The sequence below is a fragment of the Elephantulus edwardii genome, unplaced genomic scaffold, assembly GCF_000299155.1.
Source record: "Elephantulus edwardii isolate Elephantulus edwardi_28Jun2011 unplaced genomic scaffold, EleEdw1.0 scaffold00094, whole genome shotgun sequence".
Taxonomy (NCBI): Eukaryota; Metazoa; Chordata; class Mammalia; order Macroscelidea; family Macroscelididae; genus Elephantulus; species Elephantulus edwardii.
Genome location: NW_006399844.1, coordinates 2,182,149 through 2,203,918, shown reverse-complemented (window position 1 = coordinate 2,203,918; position 21,770 = coordinate 2,182,149). Strand labels below are relative to the sequence as shown.

General features: G+C 46.2%; 1 protein-coding gene across 1 annotated transcript; it reads right to left on the bottom strand.

The window, feature by feature from the left end:
• Positions 1–11,181: 11,181 nt before the first annotated feature.
• LOC102877680 (acid-sensing ion channel 2-like) lies at positions 11,182–12,387 on the bottom strand. Its single transcript, XM_006891061.1, has 2 exons — positions 11,833–12,387; positions 11,182–11,187 (listed from the first exon to the last, which is right to left on the bottom strand). Exons 1-2 carry the CDS (start codon positions 12,385–12,387, stop codon positions 11,182–11,184), a joined length of 561 nt encoding a protein of 186 aa, XP_006891123.1.
• Positions 12,388–21,770: the final 9,383 nt, after the last annotated feature.

Below are 21,770 nucleotides of genomic sequence, written 5' to 3'. Positions count from 1 at the left end.
GTGATGCATGGAATTTCAAACCAGCAGAGGCGATGGTGACCATGAGTTTCAGGTTATATAATACACCATGGGTCAAACAGTCCCTGCTGGCCACGTTTGATATTTTAAGTCAGCTCCAACAAAAATACAAACATTCAAGCCAAAAGGAGCAGGCACACAGCAAACTTTCAGATGTCTCTAGACTACAGAGATTTTGGGTTTTGGTTTTTTGGGGGTTTTTTTCTGAAGGAAGGAACGGACTACTTGGCATTTTGAAATATGAGCTGCTCTAGGGAGTGTTACATCTGATAAACAGACTTTATGCTAAATGCTATTAATTCAGTCTTTGGGGAATTTTTTTAAAAAAATAATTACATTTCAATGCTTACGGTAGAAATCAGTAAATATAAAGTAGGATTGATTCACTTTACCAAAAATTTTCCCAGAAGTTATCTCTTTATTCAAGAAAGGCCCTCTACAGAAAGAAAGAGGAAACTGTTACAAAGAGAAAGAAAGGGACCGGTTTCCAGATTTTAATAAACTCCCAGGGGTTGTTTATTAAACAATGGCGGCATGGTAGAGTAAGCATGAGGCTGAGAACAGAAAGGTCAGTGATTTGAAACCACCATGTGGCTTGCTATGACAGACAGATGTGACGATCTGCTTCAGGTGTGACCATGAAGATATGCAGCCTTGGAAACTTAAGGGCCAGTTCTACTCTGACCTGGGGTCATAATGAACTGGAAGCCACTCAACAGCAATAGGCTTGGGTTTGCCACACACCCCCTTTTTATAGAAGCATTCCCATGGAATGAGACACCAACCTATAGATTTACCCAAAAAACAAGTGTGTATTGGCTCAGTGACCTATTTAATAGCCTCAGCTTGTCCTTGCTAACATGTGATAGTCTCCTCTCAGGCATTGTTGAGAGGAACACTCTCAACAAGATGGATTGACACGGGCTCAAGTATATTGGGTTAGGACAGAGGTCACATTTGTGGTTCACAGTCACTATGAGTTGTACTCAAGGGCCCCTAAAAACAAGAAGCCATTGTCCTACCACTTTACCAATTCATAGAGAATTCAAAAGACTTCTGAGAAAGGTTTAACCTCCAGGGAGTCCGCAACCTGAGACTCTGCCTAACAGAAGATCCCAGGAAGAGCACCATGAAAAATTACTTCTCCAGCTTAGTGTCTCTCCAAAGACACAGCAAAGCCCCACAAGATTTTTAAAACAGTTTAAGGAATATGACAACTTCTATAGTCCAAAATTGACCAATAAGCAATATTAGGATAAAAGGGGAAATTATTATTGTCAAAGATTTAATTTTATTTGGGATTCCCACAATCCGAGGACCATGGAAACAGCTGTCAGAAAAAAGAAAAAAGAAATAAACAATATATTGCCTTGGGCAAACCTGGTACAAAAGAACTCTTAATGTATTAAAAATCAAAACTGTAATTTTGAGGACCAAGGTACATTCAATCTAAGGCATGGAAATTTTTTTCAATCACTTTCTAATAATTTGAAAGCTGGATAATGAATTAGGAAGACTGGGGAAGAATTGATGCTTCTGGATCCCAGGCTTGGCAAAGAATATTAAATATACCACGGACTGTCAGAAGAATGAACAAATTGGTCTTTGAAGAAGTACCACCAGAATTCTCTTCATAAGCCTAGGGAGACTTATCTCAATATTTTGGACAGGATTTCAGAAGGGACTAGTCACTGGAGGATCACATCATGCTTGGTAAAGTGCGAGTCTGAGAAAAACAGGGCATACCTTTGACAAGATGGACTGGCAAAGTGGCTGAAAAACCTGGGCTCAGATAGAACAATGATTATGAGGACAGGGCCAGTCATGGTAGAGTTTTGTTGCTGTGCGTGAGGTCACTATGACTCAGAAGTGAATCAAAGGTACCCAGCGGCATCAGGGAATAGGGAAATCATTTTGTTTTCATTAGACTCAGCTTAGCTTGATTCTCACCAGCTTAGACTGTTGACGTAGAGCTTCGAACAAGGTGGAGGAGATTCAGGATCTAGACCTGTGGACTGACGCTCACAGTGTGGGCAATCCTGCAGGGGGGAGAGTTGGGGCTCATCTGGGAGCAAGGCTGGACCTCGGTTAAACGGTTTAACCAGGTGCCATAAAACACATCTCTGGTACATCTTTGCAAACACCCAGCCAGCAGAGAGTAGGTATGGCTTCTGATACATGCACAGCTGGGCTCTCAGCAAAATCGCCTCAAGATATAATAATTGGCAATTAATTGCAACTGAAGATCCAAGGAGGTTGAGTCATAAGGGACAGTGACCACAAACTCTTCCAAATTATTTCTGATACTTCTTGTAGATAAAATAGAACATATCAATGAAAAGGGGTGGCAATCAGACCCATTCAGATGTCTTTGGATTTTAACTTTATTCTAAGTGGATCTATGTGGATGTCTTCTAACACTCTGGAGACTATCCAAGAGGCTCAAGGAGAGGAAGAGGGCAGGTAAACATCTCTTGGGGTTACTGTAAGCCAGATGAGGGAGCACATACATAGAGAGTGTGATTCTAGGCGTGGGAATACATCACAGGCACACTCTACGTAGCCAAACGAAGTTCCTCCCCCAGTGCCAGAATCATAGCTACAACAAATTCGAGAATGCTCAGGTGGTATAGCACTGGTCTGTGCATTGCTGTACAGAGGTAACTCGTGGTTGCTGTCATGCTGAAGACTGTGACAGTGATGTGGCAATCATGGTAATGGGTACCCATGGCGGACAGTGTTGGCTCGAGCTTCCTGACTAAATCAAGCCTGGAAGCAGGAGCAGCATCCACTTCCGAAATGGCTTGCCTCCGGAAACTCTATGTACGAACAGTGCTCAGGCTGTTCGTTCATAGGGTCGCTATGGGTCATCTATGACTCGATGGCACCAAACAACAACAACATTAACAAATATTACCCCTTCCTTCTGTATTCTGTACCAGGTGGGGTAATAGTTAAGCACTAGATTGCTAACTGAACATGTGGCGATTTGAACTTACAAGTTACTCAACATAAGAACAGAGTTGGCAATCTGCTCCCGTGAAGGTTCAGAGCCTAAGAAACCTCACAGGGCAGTTCGCTGTGTCCCATGGGGTCATTAGTCTACTGTGTCCGACAGCGTGATTATGAGTCTGTATAAGCTCTGATACACAATAACAACATACTTCCCAAGTTTTAGCCAATGGGCCTGGATAATGTCTATTATCAGAAAAACATAGTGCTAAAATAATTAATAATAATAATAAAAATAAATAAAAATAATTAATAATACTACTAATAAGGCAGTCACTCTAATGAAGGTAGACTGTCTGGTACTCAGGAGGAAAAGGGGAAGTTGAAAAAAAACTTGATCTAACTTTATGTTTAGCTACAGAGTCACCTTCACATATTAAAAATACTACTGCATTGAAACATATGAGGGAGAAGAATATTTAAAAGGGATACGTGGTTAGGTATTACTGTCATGACAGGAGTCCAGAACGAAGGCTTTATAGTGGAGTGGACCTGGGGGGAGGGATTGTAAATCAATGAAAGAATTTTTCTTTTGCTTTTCAAAGAGAAGAGGAATTGGGGGTGGGTGGGGAGGCATGGGCTGGGAGAAAAGTGCAACAATGAATGAATGGAAATCCAAAGTCTCTGTAAATTTTCATTAAAATTAATTAAAAAATTAAGGGAGAAAAAGAAAACAAAAACTAACATAAAAACCCCCTTCAAACCCATTTAATATAATTTGTAGTATACATTCCAGAGTTTTCTATGTGCTAGGCGTTGCTCCTGGCTGGTGAAAATAGTTAATGTCCTTGATTGTTGTTTGGGAAGATTTGAGGTTCAAGTCTACCCAAAAAAGTGTTGTAAGAAAGGCCTGGTGATCTACTTGTGAAAATCAACCACTGACCTGCCTCTGGAGCACAGTCCTCCAGCACACACGGGGCTACCAGGAGCCAGAATCAACTTGACAGGGACTGGCATGTGCTAAGTGATTCTAAACCCTGAGAATACTCATGTGCAATGTGTAAAGTTAGCTCTTGTTTACAAAGCATAGATATTCAATAATCTCTCAGGCCCCTTTTAGCCCCAAACACTCCAGTTTCTAATGTAAGGGAAAGTATAAAGATTGCTCTATAAAGAAATAAGCCAAGACACTCTTTAGAAGGAAAAAGAGTAAAAGATTGGTTTAGCTTATCATCATAAAGGGTATTGGCAATGGTTTCCTGAAGAAGACTGTGGCAATACCAAATACTCAGTGTTGCATAACACTCTCAAAGGCAATTGCTTTGAATCCACCAGCTGCTCCACAGGAGTAGTTGAGCTATCTCCTCCCGTGTGATTTACTGCCTCTGAAAGCTTGCTGGAGGGTCAGCTAGCAGTCGCTTCTGACTTGATGCCAGTGACTATGACTTCTGACTACCAGTCACAAGGGGAGTCCTTGGGGCCTTGCCCACAGAGAGTTGCACAGCTTCCCCAAAGGCCAAACCTTCTGGGGGCTTGAATCTCCAGGCGGCTCTGTGGGAGAAAGATGGGCAGGTTCCTTTCATGTGAGATACAGCCTTGGAAATGCAATGGAGGGTCAACTACAAGTCAGTCCTGACTCCACAGCAATGGAATCTGAGAGAATGAGAGAGATTAATGAAAAGATTGAGGGTTCAAGCTCAGCCCAAGATGCTTCATATGGTAGACTTGGTGATCTCTACAGGAACCTTGAAAATCCCATAAGGTATAACTCTACACACATGGAGACACCACAAATTGGGACCGGACAGCGAAGGACAGGAAGACCATCACCAGGTGGACAGATAGTGCCTGCAGCAATGGGCTCAAGTATGTCAGAAATTACGAGAATGGCACAGGAAGATAGGATAGGGATCCAACCTGTTGTTCACAGGGTCACTAGACACATACATGACTCAGTGGCACCTAACAACAACATCTCTATCTCAATGCCTTAGAATTGGAACTGACTCTTCACTGACCCTCCACTGGGTTTCTGAGGCTATAAATCACAGGGGTGAAGCTTGTCCATCTTTCTTCGATGGAGTCACGGATGGATTTGAACCTCCAGAGAGGCATGGCCTGTGGGTGAGCACCACAGCTCCCTACAGACTGAGCACCAGAGTTTAAATAGCAACACCGATTAGATCTCTTGACTCACATTGACCCAATGGGAGGGAACAGAACTTCCCCCAGGAATGCCAAGGCTCTTCTCTTTCCAGAAGTCAACTGCCATGCTTGGCTACCATATTCAGATAACCAACCTTTCACTTATCAGCCAAGCACTTCACCACAGCACCACCAGGGCCCTAGTGATGGAGAAAGAACAGCCAAATGGACATATAGTAAGGAAGGCTCCCAAACAAAGAATTCTGGGTCAGTTCAGAAAGCTTCAGGGAAGTAGTTAATCAACAAACCCTTCCTGATCACTTACTGGGGGAAGATCTTGGACTCAGCATGATGTAGGCAGAGTCTGTCTTTAAAAAAAGACTGAACTTCTACTCTCTAGGAACCTCCTATTTAGAAGAAGTGGAAAGTGGACTGTGAGCTCTGTGATCTAGGCAGTCTTCATTGCCACTGTGTCCTTGGTTTCTGCCACATAGTGGATGCTCTACTTGGTCAACAATGGAAAGAAAGTGCATGAATAAACATTGTACAAAGTATAATGGTATACACAGTAAAAGCGTATCTAGGTCTCCCTCCTGTCAGGGGTCAGGGCAGATTGAGCTCCCTGGGGAGGGGGTGGGCTGGGCTGGGGAACAGGAGATGGAATTCTTGCATACTGCTGTAAAGATCCAGCAATGTCCAATGTAAGAGCATTTATGGAGGAAGGCTGACCTCAGCAAAAGTGCTGAGGATAGTGAAGTTCCACTGTTAGGAGAATGAAGAATCCCACAGATAACTCAGTCAATTGGCATAGCACAGTTCATTAAGTTTATGTGCTACAGCCTAGTTTGGTAAGTAGTATCTTGGGTATTCAAAGCTTGTGAACAGCCATGTAAGGTACAACTATTGGTCTCTATGCAGTCAGAGCCAAAGAAAAAGAATGAATCCAAACCCTCAAAGATGTTAATCTACAAGAAGAACAGTCCTTCTGGCCTTATCCACCCTCAGAACAGAAGACATGGTGCCTCACTACAGTACTATTTGGATCAGGGTAAAAAATAAATGGATCCTGACAGAATGGAAGGAAAACATGGAACAAAATTCCATATGACCCAGCTATTCCACTACTTGGAATATAATACCCTGAGAATATGAGAACTGAGGCACAAACTGAGATTTGTACACCAATGTTCATAGCAGCATTATTCAACATTGCAAGAACATGGAAACAGCCCAAATGTCCAATCACAAACAAATGGATTGAGAAATTATGGTACATTTACACAATGGAATACTATGCAGTACATAAGAGCAATGATTTTGTAAATTATTACCTAACTTGGGAGGGACTGGAGAGCATTATGCTGAGTGAACTAACTCAGTCCCATAAGGATAAATATTGTATAAAACTGTTATTGTAAAATGAGTGTGAAGATCCAAGAAGTTGGGAGAGGCTGGAAGCAGAGGGATGTAGAGGTGCATGGGAAGGGGAGATTAATCATTGGGTTGTACAATTTGATGGGTGGGTGGGTGAGGGAAATTAAAAGATTTTGTTCAAATTTGTATTTGAATTTTGTCAATAAACTAGAAAAATTTAAAAAATTAAACAAACAAAATACTCCTGAGATCCTTAAAAGCATCCAGACCTGCATGACCTATTAAGACTGGAAAGACTACTTGAGACTGTTGTTCTGAAATCACTTTCAAACATAGAACTGAAAAGAGCCAATGAGGGGGGTAACTTTTGGCTAAATAGACTGTTGTTGTTATGTGCCGTTGAGTCGCCTGAGACTCATAGTGACGCTATGGGCAACAGCCCTAAACTCTACCCTATCCTGTGCCAATCTCACCATCTCCAACGCACCTGCCCCCATTATTACCCCAGTCACCGAATCAACCCCTTTCATCGAGGGTCTTCCTCTCCTGCACTGTCCCTCCACGTTCTCATTCTCACTGTCTCTCCACATGACATTCCTCTCCAAGAACTGGTCTTTCCTTGCAACATGTCCAAAATACGTCAGACAAAGCTTCAGAAGATCATTAAATAAATATTATCATCTCTGAGTACTGTGCTCCTTTAAAAAATTATCAATGTGAGACAAATATGGTCAACAATTATTTTAAAATAAAGATGGGATTGTAAGAGAATAGGGACAATATATTCATGGAAACAGAACAACCAGAATGGAAATACTGAGATTGGGCACTGTGAAGAATATGCCAAACGTCATTGAACGATTTGAATGGGAATCTAAATTGCTGGGTAGATTTTCACCAAGAATACAATGAAATATTAGTTGGTTTTAAAAAAAAAATCCTACAAACACAGCTGTTACCTAAAGTTGTTATTAAGATTACAGTATGGAATCATGGAAAGAGCTCTGAACTGGGAGTCGAGAGAATCAAAGTCTAGTTCAGGTTCACTCAGTAGCTCCTATGGGACACTAGTCAAAGCAGAGACTTGTGCTGTATGAAGTATTTACCACATACTAGCACCTCACATACTTCTCTCCCTGAATTAACACAGCTCTAAATACTATAATTGCTCAGATTTTTAGAGACAGGAAAGCTAAGATTAAGATGTTTGTACAAGTTCCCTCAGTAAATACTTGGCAGAGGCAACATTTTAACTCCGGCCTCTTCCCAAAGCCCATGTTTTTCACATATATGCTCTTCATGTAATGAAAGGTAATTACTAAGATTAGCTATAGATGTGCCCAGCCCAAGGCAAGAATTCCAAAGACGTGAGCTTCCCAAGCTCTCATCTCCACCATCTCTCTACTGCGATGTGATATAGATGAGTACAATCCATAGATATCTCTCTACAAGACCTCATTGTGGACAGAGTCTCCAGTTCAAAGTACAAACAAACAGAGAGCAATGGAAATCAGGCTGAAAGTGCAAACTGACATGCCATTTGCATTCCTGGGCTGGAGGCAGATTAACACCAACTTCAGGAGCCAAGAAACAAAAAAGCCTCACATGTGAGTCATAAACAGTGGGGTGACCACCTGTCAGAGGTAGTTAGCTGTCCAACCCTCCTGTGGCACCCAGGGCTTCAAAGAGAGACAACAGCCACGATTCCCTCCCTGGCTTCATCCTTTACAACATCCTTCATCAAGCCTGACTCCAGCAGTGGGCTGCCAACAGGGCAGGTAGGCCGGGTAATAACATCCCTCCCACTGATATTGACAATAACCCTGCTCGACATTTGTACAGCTGTCACAATGCACCAAAGGACTATCGTGTACATTGTCTCTCCAGTCTGACCCTTGTCATAGCATTGTGAGTGACAGGAAAGCCAGGTATTCCTGTCACATGTTAGCTGAACAAGTTGAAGTCTGATGTTGTCCATGTTGTTGTTGTTGTTAGGTTCCATCATCATAGACTTGGAACTGACTTACAGCTTCATACATACCCCCTCCCTAGGAGGTTTTCAAAGGCTACGAATCACATAGGAGGAGACTATCCATCTTTCTTCTATGGGCCCACTGGCGGATTCGAACAGCATGCCTTCTAGTTGACAATGCAGTTCCTTACCACTAGGCTATGAGAGGTTTGATGAGGAAGCATAATGTAAGCCAAAAAATAAACTAGAAAATGATAAAACTCGGCTTCAAATCTATGTTTCCCCTACTCCTAATCCTTATCATTTAACATGGTGGGCTGCTCGGCTGTCTTCCTAAATATCCACCCAGTTCCCACCATCCTGCCTTCCACGCTACATCAATGAGGCAAACTGAGTCACTCCTGCAGAATTAAAGACCTCTCCTGTTGCTCAAGAGTTAAAAGCACGTGTCTATCTGAAGTCAGATCGTCCCAGGTGAGGGCTGAGTAGACAAGCGTGAGCATCAAGCACACCTGTTCACGTGGCAATCGGCTTTCCACACCTGGCTTCCTGGGGACTTTCAACCACCGCTAACAGCCTCCTCTCACTGACTCTGCTAGAATCCTGGCTCGTTCACTAATTAAAGGGTATTACCCACTTCATTGCACACCAGCTAAGAACTTGGAATAAGGAAGCATGAGCCCTGAAGAGATACCACTAGTATGCTTTATAGAAACAGAAAAGGGGGGGAATCCCAGAAGAAGCAGTTCACCTGTGACATCCCCTTCCCCATCCTAACTTCTCTAATATTAGAGGTAAAAAATATATAAATACCCAGAATACTACAAAGCCTAGTAAATCAGCAAGAGTGGAGAGAGCTGCCCAGCAGCGAGAATAGATGAGAGACAGCTGATAAACTCCTCCAATAACTACCTACCCCAGAGCTCTGGACTCTTCAAGTATAGCAGCCCAAGGCCACGCAAAAATACATTAGAAGCCAAAGGAGGCAGGTGGGCAAAAATGCATCCAACAGACCACTCCTGACTGCAAGGTCTTGGACAAGCTTGCCATCATGTCATTTTTAGAAAAGGCTCAGCATGGCTGCTCCTATGGTCCACTGGTGAGGAATAGCCTCCCATCAGGGCCCCTGCTGTCTTTCTCAGGATGGGGGGGATCCTCTCAGGCACTCCCTCTACAGCCTGAAGATGCAGCCCTGAGGCTCATCCCTTTTTCCACCCTGGGATCACTCTTGAACTTGATAATGACACTCTACTGAATGAGTAGTATGTATCGCCCCCAAGCAGCTTCATGATCAGGGAGGCTTAGTTTGGGATGTCAACAGTTCTGGCAAGGCTGAAGCCCTGACCTCTGGTCTCTGGGACCTCAGCAAGGCAGAGGATGGACTGCCTGCAAAAGCAGGAGCCTGGAATCAGAGATCCTCTTCCTCTAACTGGAACTTGGGCACAATTTAAAGGAAGTCACTAGTTGGACACGTGGGTGTGAGGCCCCTGGAGAGCTCAGGGCAGAGCTTGCTACTTATTGCACTTTCCCGCTGTACCTTGCTCCCTCTGACGTCGTGCCCTGGCCCCCTGTTCCATGTGTGTTCAGACAAACACAGGAATAGCTGAGAGCATCCACAAGCTGCATGGTGCAGCGGGGAAGCTGAGCGTTGTCACGGCGCTAGGAAGCCTGGGGTGGAATACAGTGATGGCTTCAGTCTCCAAGAATGAAGCATTTTCCTCTTCTCTCCCCACGCCACCTGAGAGACATCACTTGTGTTTGACCTGTTTGGGGATCCGGGTTTTGCTCAATTTAGAAGGGCTTCCAGTGCCCACAACCCCCTTCCCCCAGATCAGACTGGCTTTATGTTGGGCACAGATGACTGCTGTTCTTGCTCTGCTCTTCCTCATAGTGTTTAAGATGGATAATAGGGAACTGTTTTCCCAGGCGAGCAGAGCTCCTGCATGCAGGACTTGAGAGGCAATGCCCCCAGCACCCTGGGCTTCTCCAGAACCGGAGTCAGCTGACAGCAAGCTCTGAGGCTACTGGCAGAGAATGGTTGGAGCATTAAAATCAACTCAAGAGCAAGAGGTTGGGAGGTGGTGAGCCTGAGAGGGGGTGGGGAGCAGATACACATCTTAATTAGGCAGAAAAACCACAGACACGTGCTGACAACTGCCACTGCCACACCTGTCATCCCAAACTTACAACTGCATCTGGGCTCAAGACTCAGAGACTGAAAGCTCTCAGTGCTCCCTGAAGCAGTTATGGGAGAAGCAACTACCCTGGACTTCTGGAGGGTCCCTCTGCCCCTAATGCCCCAGGCTTGCCTCCAGCAAGGAGATATGTGCAGCTGTTGTGTTTATGCCCATGAGCCCACAGAACCCCAGCGGCAACAGCTCACTCTGTCCTTGCTCCCCTTTCCCTGTCTGCCCCTCCAGCAAGCCCCATCCTGAGTGCTAGCCACCTCCCCCTGCACTTTCCCTCTCTACTCAGCTCTCTTCTCCTCTGGGCGTTCTCAGCCCACAGCTGCTTGTCCCGCTCCCCACACCACTCCTCTCCTATCCACGCTGCTCAGTGATTGTACAAACAACAAACAGAGGCTTTGAGTTTCAACCTGAAGAGCCCACATGAACCAATTGGGACTGCTTCACCCGCACAGACATCTCTCTGGATATCCTGCAGGCGTGCCATCACGCAAACCCTCTTCGCCACCACAACACCCTGGACATCTCTCAGCTTCAGACCTGTCAGCAGACCAGAAGGAGACCCAGGGTCCCCCCTTCCAGACTCTCCTCCTCCCCACACAGAGCTCAGCATCTCCACATGACAAGGAAGCAAAGAAACATTCACTATTTTACAGCATCACCTGCTCCAGCAGGCTTCTAAAGCCTCCAGAGCCTGGGAGGCTGCCGGGAGCCCCCACACCCCCTTCTCTGGCAGCTTCAACTCCCGCCCAGCCCACAGGATGCAGTGCCTGATGCCACTTCCGAGCAGACAGAGAGGAGAGGAAAAAAGAGAGAAATGCCACCTCGTCAATGACAAGCTGTTCCAGTCACACAGCTCGGACACACCAAGTGGCCTGGACAACAAACAACTGAAGCCTCCTCCCTGTGCCTGGGAGGGAGTTAGGCCACCCCGTTTGCTAGAGTGGCCCCCCCACAGTCAGCCACCTCCATGTCTGAACAGGGAACAGTGCTCCATCTGAGCAGGCAGTCATCTACAAACTAGTCCCGACAACTCCAGCCACTCTCCTCTTGGCCTTCAACTGAGACACTGCTCTCTTTGTAGCTCCAAAGCACAGGGAGACCCCCACACAAAGCAGGGGGCCATCGGCGCAACGCCTCTCAAGAGGACCAAACCCAAGAGTGAGCTGAAAGCCAAGTACTCACAGTGGTGAAGTCTTGGTGGCCACACTCCTGCCCTTTGAACTTGCAGTAGAGCATCATATCCTTCAGGTCATGGCCCACGCGGTGCAGGAACTCCAGCATGCTGAACTGCTTGGGTTTGTAGTGCTTGAAGTTGGCCTTCTGCCTCAGAGCCTCCAGCACCGTGGGGTCAGCCAGGTGCGGGTCTGGAATCTGCAGGTTGACGTCCAGCAGAGCCAGGAGCTCGCCTGCGTGATACAGGTCATTGGTAGTGAGCCTGGAGAACCGGAAACCATTCAGGTTGCAGAGGGTGACAGCTGGGAAGACCAGGCTCTGGGCCACCACTTCATCCACCTTGGTGACATGCTGGTAGGAGAAATAGTAGGACACCCTCTCTGAGCTCTCGACCAGCAGCAGGCCCAGAGAACCCACGAAAGCCAGGGCCCACAGCACACGGCGGATGGTCAGCGGCCCATACACGAAGATGTGGCGGATGCCGTGGAGGGTGGAGGTGTTGGCGAAGATCTGGATGCTGGAGGGCTGCAGGCTGCCCTCGCTGGGGCTCTCCTTGAGGTCCATCGGGGACCCTGTGTAGTTCCGCCACTGGCTGCCTTCAGGTTGCTCAAATTCCCGGGAAAGAGTTTTCGGTCCTCAGGCTGGCCTCAAACCTGGCTGTTTAAGAGCTTGGGCCACGCCAGCCAAGCCTCAGGGCCAGACGCGGTGAGTTTATCCTGCGATCCCAGCCCCACGCGGGCAGGGGTGAATGTTCCCAAAACCCATTCAAACTCTAGCTCCTGATTTTTTCCAGGCGATAAGGAGGGCTGGTTTTATTTAGGGAGACACCAAGGTGATGTGGAAGAGATGTGGGTGGGAAGGGAGAGCTTAGCCAATGGAAATAAAGTCCTCCCCCCTACACACGCCACTAGAGACAAGATTAAAAGCGAGAGCGAGGGAGAAAATGCTTAAAACAAGTCGCTCAGCCGCTCGGAGCCTGTTAACCAGTGCATAATGCCCCGTGTTAAGCATCCTCCCGGATGGCAGGGCAGCCACGCTGATGCACTGCGGTCGCCGCCGCTCCGTTCCTTCCCTCGTGATGTTTTGGACTCCCGGATTCCGCTTCTCGCCGCCGGCCTCCGTCCCTCCTCTCCTCTCCTCTCTTCTCTCTCCTCCTCCTCCTCTTCCTCCAGGCCCCCAATTTTGGGCAGAATTCCAAATGACGGCGGCCGCGGCTAGCGCCTCGGAGAGGAGGCAGCGCGCTGCCGCGGGGACGCGAGAAAGGGGACGCTGGCGAAGGCTGCCGGAGACTCACCCCGGGGGTCGCTCTCCTCCCTGGCCTCCTGCAAGAAAACCGAGACCCACCAGGCTCAGAGCCAGCGTGCCTCCTCACCTCCTCCTCCCACCGGGCTGCTACGGGGACGGTGGGGGGCGAGGGCGGGGGCGCAAGGGCGGTGGAGCTGGGGATGGGGCCAAAGTTTCTTTGCAGCCTTTTTTTGGAGGGAGCGAATGGGGGCTTCAGGCTCAGGGCGGTGAACCATGCCCTGAGAGTTGAGGACGTAACCCTCATCCCCCGCCGCTCCCGGATGGGAGGAAGGCAGTGGATAAACTCCCCCGGAGCCAAGGATGGGGGTAGGGGCAGCATTCCTTTGCACCATGTCAGCTCTCCCCTGGATCTGCGTTCTCTGGAGGAGGGAGATGGAAGGATAGGGATGGGAAGGGCAGGATGGAAACCACAGCTCTTCTGCTGCCAGCCAGGCAGAGCCAGGTGCCCCCTCAGGAGCAGGAAAGCCAGCTGCCCTCAGTAGCCCCAGGGAATGAGCAACAAGTAAGTAGCCCCCCTCCAACAACTGAAGGAGATTGGGTGGGATCTGAAAAAGACAGCTGGGGAGCAGGGTAGGGTGGGCTGCAGCATTTCATTGGGGTGGTGTCTGTGTGTGTGCTCCCGTTCACTCGTGTGTGTATTTTGCCCTAGGATTTGCCAGATGGAAGCACAGCTGGAGCTATAGGTAGGAGCAAAGGATTGGGCGTTCAGCCGCCTACCTCCTTTTTCCTCAAAATCCACGGGAAATCAGCCCCAGCTGGCAGGTGGGTGTGGTGTGTGCCCCATGCCAGGGAGCAAATGGCTGAGACTTACTGAGCCAGTGACTCGAAATCCCCAACAGAGTGAAAAGAGCAGAAAGTTTCTGCGGCCATCCCATGCCACACTGCCAAGCTGGGGCAGAGCCACACTGGAGGCGCCTTTTGTGTGCCAACCTGGTGTTCCCAGGGCATCCTAGACTGAATTAGTGTCCTTGGAAAACAACTGAGAAGGAGCTTAGAGCATGTCCCTCTTGGTTTAAATCTGCTCTGAAATATTTGTCCCATCTGGCCGCTGTGAAACCAGATCCAAACAGAGAGCTGTGTCCGGATGCACTTGGAGGCAACATGTGGCATAAAATCAGTGATTTATTGATCTGGGGAGCTCAAATAGCAGAAGCACTGCAAGGAGGCATGAATGACAAAAGGCTGATCAACTACATGCATACAATGACCCTGAAGTCCTGGTGGGTGGCATGAGGTTTTCAAAGCAGTGGGCCAAGAGAAACTAAAAACTAAAAGTCTATGATAGACTGTAATATTATCTCACCAGTACAACAACCTCTATGTGTTCTAGTGCTTATACCCATTATTGCAGATGTTGTTGTTGTTGTTATGTGCCGTCGAGTCGCTTGCGACTCATAGCGACCCTATGTACAACAGCCCTAAACTCCGCTCTGTCCTGTGCCAATCGCACTGTCTCTGACACTCCCATCCCAATTATCCCAGTCACTGAATCAATTCACCTCAGAGAGGGCCTTCCTCTCCTGCGCTATCCCTCCACCCTCCCATGCATGATGTCCCTCTCCAAGGACTGGTCTCTCCTCACAACATGTCCAAAGTATGGTAGACGGAACCTCAGAATCCTTGCCTCCAAGGAGCCACCCGGTTTAACCCTTTCCAGGACAAATCTGTTTGTTTTCCTAGCAGTCCATGGTATTCTCAATACTCTTCTCCAGCACCACAGCTCAAAGGCATCAATTCTCCTTCTATCCTCCTTGGTCATTGTACAACTCTCTGATGCCTAACAAGTGATTGGGAAGACCATAGCCTATATCAGATGCACCTTAGTCTCCAGAGAGACACCATTGCTCTTCAGCACTTTGGAGAGGTCCCTAACAGCAGACTTTCCCATGGCAATGCGCTTTTTAATTTCCTGGCTGCTGGTGCCAAGACTGTTGACTACAGAGCCAAGCAAACTAAAGCTGTGTACAATCTCAATCTCTTCACCATCCATCCTGATGCTGCCAATTGGTCCAGTGGTGAGAACCTTTGTCTTCTTGACATTGAGCCTCAATCCATATTGTAGGCTGCAGTTCTTGACACTCTGCAGCAGGCACTTCAGGTCCTCTTCAGTTTCAGCAAGCAAGGTTGTGTCATCCGCATAACGCAGGTTGTTGATAAATCGTCCACCAATCCTGACCCCACATTTCTCCTCATAGAGCCCAGCCTCCCGGATAATCTGTTCTGCATATAGGTTGAAAAGGTATGGAGATAGGATGCATCCCTGGCGTACGCCCTTCCCAATTTTGAACCATGCAGTGTTCCCTTGCTCTGTTCTGACGACTGCCTCCTGGTCTAAGTATAAGTTTTGCATTAGAACGATCAAGAAACTGATACTGGAAGAAAAAAGCTCCTTGTCCAAGTACGCAGCTAATTAACTGGCAGAGCTAGGGCTTGAACTCAAATATGTTGGCTCCTTGGAGGTATTGGATTGTATTCCTTGGCCTTTCCTCTCAGTTCTTCAAGTCAGACCAACATCTGTAACTTGAACCATTTGCCCTTGGTTTTTGGAAAAATTACTTACGGGTTCCCCAGGTGAGTTGTGCTGCTGACCCAAAGGTGCATGTCTCAGGTGGTTTGAATCCCCCAGCAGCTCCTCGTGAGGTAGACGGGCAGTCTTTTCCCATGGGAATTTACAGGCTCCTACATCCAATGAGTTTGAAAAATGTGATGGATTTGTTCTGTTTAGCTAGGAAGGCCCATCCAGAAATTGACAAGAAGCATGACCTTTGTCGTTTGAATGTGTAAGGACGCATATAAGCCTTCACGAAGATCATGACCCACAGGATGCAGGAAGCCCAGAATGTGAAATCCGTTTCCACAGCACTTACTATCTTTACTTCCCCCCCCCATTTAAACTTGTTTACATTTTACCCACCTCACCACAGGCTTGTTTTGAGGATTGCAAATACAGCAAGTCATCATTGAGTAGTAGAGTTTGAACCTCTGACCTGCTCTGCTGGTAAATGCTCTGTGGGCTTGGAGAAGTTACACAACCTCTCTGAACTTCAATTTCCCACTTGATAAATGGGAATAATAATGCCTTCGCTCAAGCTTGTTGTGAAGATGGGATGAGATGTCGAATATAAAGTATAAACCACAATTTAGGAAGCATTCTGGTGGGGAGACAGAGCCAGGTCTCAGGGAAATTGGTTTGAGGTAGAAAACTACAACACAGATGTCATCTGGTAATAAAGCACTCCTGCGCCTTATTGTAGTGGACCTAGGACGTGGCTTTCCAGGCTGAGCCCGCTTTAACAGGGTCCTTAAGCACGAGCAGGCGCAGTCCACCATTCTCCCACCTCTCGGTGATCTTCCTCTAGAGGCAACAGTGAGCCCTTTGCTGGGATAGGGCTGAAACTAGTACTCACAGAGTCCACTCATATGCACCATCCCATACTAGGTCTTGACCCAGAAGCGAGCTCTGGTAAGGAGCTGCATTGCCAACCCAAACACATGGTTCAAATACATCTCCACAGGAGAAAGCTGGGTAATCGCCCCTACCATTTACGGCCTCTGGAAACCCTTTGGAGGGTCAGCTATGAGTTGATTCTGACTCCAAAGTATGTAACAACTTGTCCCAGAAGCCTCTTGCAACAGCACGCATCTTGAAGAGCTGGCTGCAGGTGCATGTAATTATCATACTCTCTCCTATAGGAATCCAGATCCAGGAAAACCCCACCTCTCTGCAGACAAATGACGACTATGTCAAGCTTTCTTAGCATTAAGGAAAATATAAAGTCCTATCACTTTGACCACCTTCTTGAGGATGGAAACTTGTGTTGCTGAAGCATTTGCTCTGATTCTCGCTAGTGAGCCTTTGAATAAACTATCAACCTGAAAGCTCGCTGGAGGTCAGCTATGAGTCCGTTTCAAACTAACGACACATTAACAATAGCTACAACACTTGATAGTTCCTCCACGTTATTGATCAGACTTGGCAAAAATTCCCAAATCTGAGGTGTCTGTAACAGTAGCACAGTGTTTAAACCCTCAGCTACTACCCAAAAGGTTGCAGGTTCAAATCCACCAGCTGCAGGTGGAAGATGTGTCAGTCTGCTTCCAAAAAGCTGTATAGCCTTGCAAGCCTTAAGGGGGAGTTCTCCTCTATCCTGTAAAGTCATTTTTAATCTGAAAGGACTCAACGTCAGTGGGGTTAGCACAATAGAGACATTTATGTATTGATCTTCCTCTTTCAGATTACTCAGGAAGGTTCTTTTCGAGTTTATGTTTTCTTTCCAGGTAATTGGGGAACTATTTAAAGTTCTACAAGGTCTCAGTCACTCAGAGCACTTTGTGCCTAAAAGTGTCATTGTCTCCATCAGCAGGCAGACGTGAGAGAGACCCTTTCTGCAAGGAGTCAAATACACTTCTCACTCTGCTGCTTCTCCATGGCCTCAAGGTTCTCTGGAGCAGCCCTTTGAAATGGAGCTCTCCTGTGTGGGCTACACTCTTTGGGGCAGGATCAGACAACTAGAGAAGGATGGATTTTGGTATTGAGCCTCTGACTCTGGTGTTCTACAAGGATTTCCATATATAATGGTCACAGCAACCCTGAAAGGAGGATACTATTCATTTTACAGATGAGAATTTTGACGTACATTAAGACACATTACCCTACCCAAGAATCATAGCTAAGAAGGGGCAGAGCTTGATAGTCAAACTCAGATATATCAGGGACCAGAGATTTGTTCCAATATAAATGCTTCTATAAAATCTTGATAGCAGACATGTTCATGGTGCCATCTTTGAACATGAAACACCTGAGCTATAAAATGCCCTTCAGGAAATAGAGCTGTTTCATTTATTAGCATCCATAGCAGTTCAACCTGATATTTTATAACATTTTCGCGCAGCTCCTCTTAAGGACCTTCTTTAATGGGTAAGATCCACTTAACAATTAGTAGCATGGTTCACAGACAAAACATTATATCTACCAGGACCCTTAAAAATGCTATTGGGTTATTCAGTTGGTTAAACATTCCTTTCTTTAATGAGTTTCACAACATCGACTTGCTTAACTCTGTGGCTCTGTGCCGGGGACACCACCACTGGGTTTGGAGTGGATCTATTTGCCCCAGAAAGTTAGATATGGACCTGCTGTTAGATGCATTAAGTTGAGAATGACTCATAGTGACCCTCTGAACAACAAACTTGAATGCTATCCTATCCGGTGCCATCTGCTTCATCCCTGATACACTTGAATGCGTTGTTGCAGGTATGGACCTAATCGTGTATTATTGAGGTCTTTTTGATGATGACAGAAGATTAATTGTATACCTAAACATTAAAGAACTTTCCAGATAAATTATAAATGCATTGGCAAAACAGGCAGTATAAATCCAAAGTGCTTGGGGGTTTTTTGAACTTTTAAAAATTTTGCTGAGAATACACCTTCTCAGTAACTAAACACACTGACTTGGGAATGAGTGAATGAATGTATGGATAAATTCACTGTCTGTAGCACTGGCAGAGATAACATAGTGCAAGTCTACTGTCAGAGACCTCTTCAAAGTACTGAGGAGCAATGATGTTAGTTTGATGACTAAGATGTACCCTGATTCAGGGCATAGTCTTTTCCATAACTTATTATGCATCTGAGAGCTAGACAATGAATAAGGATGACAGAAGACGACTTGACACCTGTGAGTTGTGATGGTGACGATGGAAGGCCAAAGAATAAACATATGCTTTGGAGAAAGGACAACCTCAGTGCTCCTCAGAGGCAAGGATGGGAAAGCTTTGTTTCACATACTTTAGGCATGTTGTTATAATTTTTTTTAAAAAAAATTATACTAGTTTATTTACAAAATTCAAATGCATTGTTTTTCACACCAGATTCTTCCAATTTCTTTCACCCCCCACCTGTCAAATTATACAACCCCATGATTAATCTCCCCTCCCCCGGCACATCCTCATCCTCAGCTTCCCCCCTCCCCCCTCCCCTACATCCTAATACTCATTCTACAACAATGGTTTTATACAATACTTGTCCTTGTGGGACTGAGTTAGTTCACTCAGCATAATACTCTCCAGTCCTTTCCAAGCGAAGTAATAATTTACAAAATCACTGCTCCTGCGTGCTGTGTAGTATTCCATTGTGTGAATGTATCATAATTTCTCAATCCATGTGTTTGCAGTTGGACATTTGGGCTGTTTCCATATTCTTGCGATGGTGAATAACGCTGCTATGAACATTGGTGCACAAGTCTCCGTTTGTGCCTTGGCTCTCGTTTTCTCAGGGTATATTCTAAGCAGCAGAATAGCTGGGTCATATGGAATTTCTATGTTCAGCTTTTTGAAGAAGCACCAAAGTGCCCTTCAGAATGGTTGTACCATTTTACAATCCCACCAAAAATGTATAAGAGTGCCTATCTTGCCACATACTCTAGGAGAGGCTATTTCTTGGAAAGAGACATCTCTTTGTAAAGATGGAGGGTCAGAGAAGGAGGAGAAGAGCCTTAACGAGATGGACTGACGTAGTAAACACAGCAATGAACTCAATTGTAACAGAATTGATAAAGACGGTGCAGAATAGGACAGGGTTCAGATCTGTTGCCATAGAGTCACTGTGAGTCGTACTTGATTCGAAGACACCTAATGGTAACAATGTTGACACTTGGGATACAAGAACAAGAACCCTCTTCTGCTTCTGGGAAAGCAAGGCCCTCAGCTGAGCGGATTGCTAAAGAGTGGCAAGAACTCAGCATTCACACCCCTTCTTCCTACCAAAAGTGACAGGCCTGAGGGTTGAGAGAGCCCACATCTACAATCGGCTTCAATGTCCATGTGCTAGATACAGGCCCGCATCACTAGCACCTTTTGATTAAAATGGAAGCGGAGGAGCAGAAGCATTCTTTTCTATTGTACAGATGGCATAATTTTATTATTCCAAACTTGGAGTGTCCTCCATATATGAGTTTTTCTCCTAGCTCATCATTGCCATAAAGGAGGGGTTGTAGTTGTTGCTGAGTACTATCAAGTCAGAACCAAGCCATAGCTGACCCTCCAGTGGGTTTCCCGAGACAGGTAATTGCACAGGGAAGATTTCCTGTCTTTCTCCTGTGGATCTGAACTACACACCTTTGGGTTGCCAATGCAACTCCAGAGCTCCCTAAAGAAGAGGTCAAGATCAATTATTATCAAACCAAAGTGTTTCCCTGCTGGTTGGTTTCTTTATAAATAAGCATCTTACACAGAATTCTTCCCATTGAGTTACCCGGGTTCACACTTAGCGAGTGATTTGTTATCAAGGGTGTACTAGGGAGGGACACTGAGTCAAGGCAGGCACTTGAGTGGATGGAGTACTGAATATCCATGGACCTCCAAAGGAACAAATATGTCTTGGAGAAGGAGCAGCCAGGGTGCTCCTTAGAGGCAAAGATGGTGAAACTTCATCTCACATATGTTGCGCATGTTGTTAGAGGGGGAATTCCATGAAACAGTAGAGGGTCTGCAAAAAAGAAAGACCTCCAACAAGATGGACTGACACAGTAGCTAGAACAATGGGTTCTGGTGTATCAAAGATGACATAGATGGTACAGGATAGGGCAGGTTTCAAGTCTGCAGTTCCTAAAGTGGCTATGAGTGGGCAGCACCTAACAACAACAATAAAGCATTTCATGGGGCCCTCACTGATATTTTATCTGGCATTATTTTATTTTCTCTTTCCAAGCAACACACCAGAACCATTCTACACACTGAGTGGGCCTCAGGGGCTCAGCAGTCAGTTGGCCTGGGCCCTGGAAGAGATCTAACTTGCTGTGTTACCTGTGAAAGAATGCAACGTTTCTGTGCTCTACTCAGCCGTGCTCAGTCATTTGATGATGAAATTTTAGGATAAACCTTGATCGAATCATAAATGCCCAGTTAATGAGATAAAAATGAGTTCAAATCTGGGATACTGGTCATTAACCCCATACCACCATCTGCTGGAGCAGCGTGGTGACAGGACCAGGTAAATGACAGTGGCCCATACTTATTCAGCACATTCAGAGGAGCCTCTGGGCTCCTCTCCTCCCCACTGACTTGAAGTTTCTGGAAGTGGAGCCTGGGAAAATTCTTATGGGTTATAGAGAATAATACGCAGGCCCCTACTTAGCACATACGACCGATCAGTCTACTAATCAAAAGGTTGGCAGTTTGAACCCACCAGAGAGAACTCAGTAAAAGTCTGGCAATTTGCTTCCTAAAGGTCACTGGCTTGCAAACCCAAAGGAGCATGGTTCTATTTCCAAGAGTCAGATCCACATACAGACAGCTGCCTTTGGTTACTGCTTGTTTGTTTGTTTGTTCGTTTGTTTGTTTGTTTTAAGAGCAGTGCAGAGACCAGACCCCTCCCAGAACTGACCACGCTCCTGAGGCCTGGCCCCAAATGCCTCCAGTTTGTCAAGCCATGCCAAGCTGGTTTGTGACTCAGGGGTTTTGTACTTGAATTTCCTTATCTTTACAAAGATCTTCCTCAAGACCTGTTGTTGTGTTGTGCATTGTAGAGTCAGAACCGACCCTTATAGCTGACCCTCCGGTGGGTTTTCAGAGGCAGTTAATCCCACAGGAGGAGATTGTCTATCTTTCTCCCGCGGAGCATCTGGTGAACAGCGTGCCTT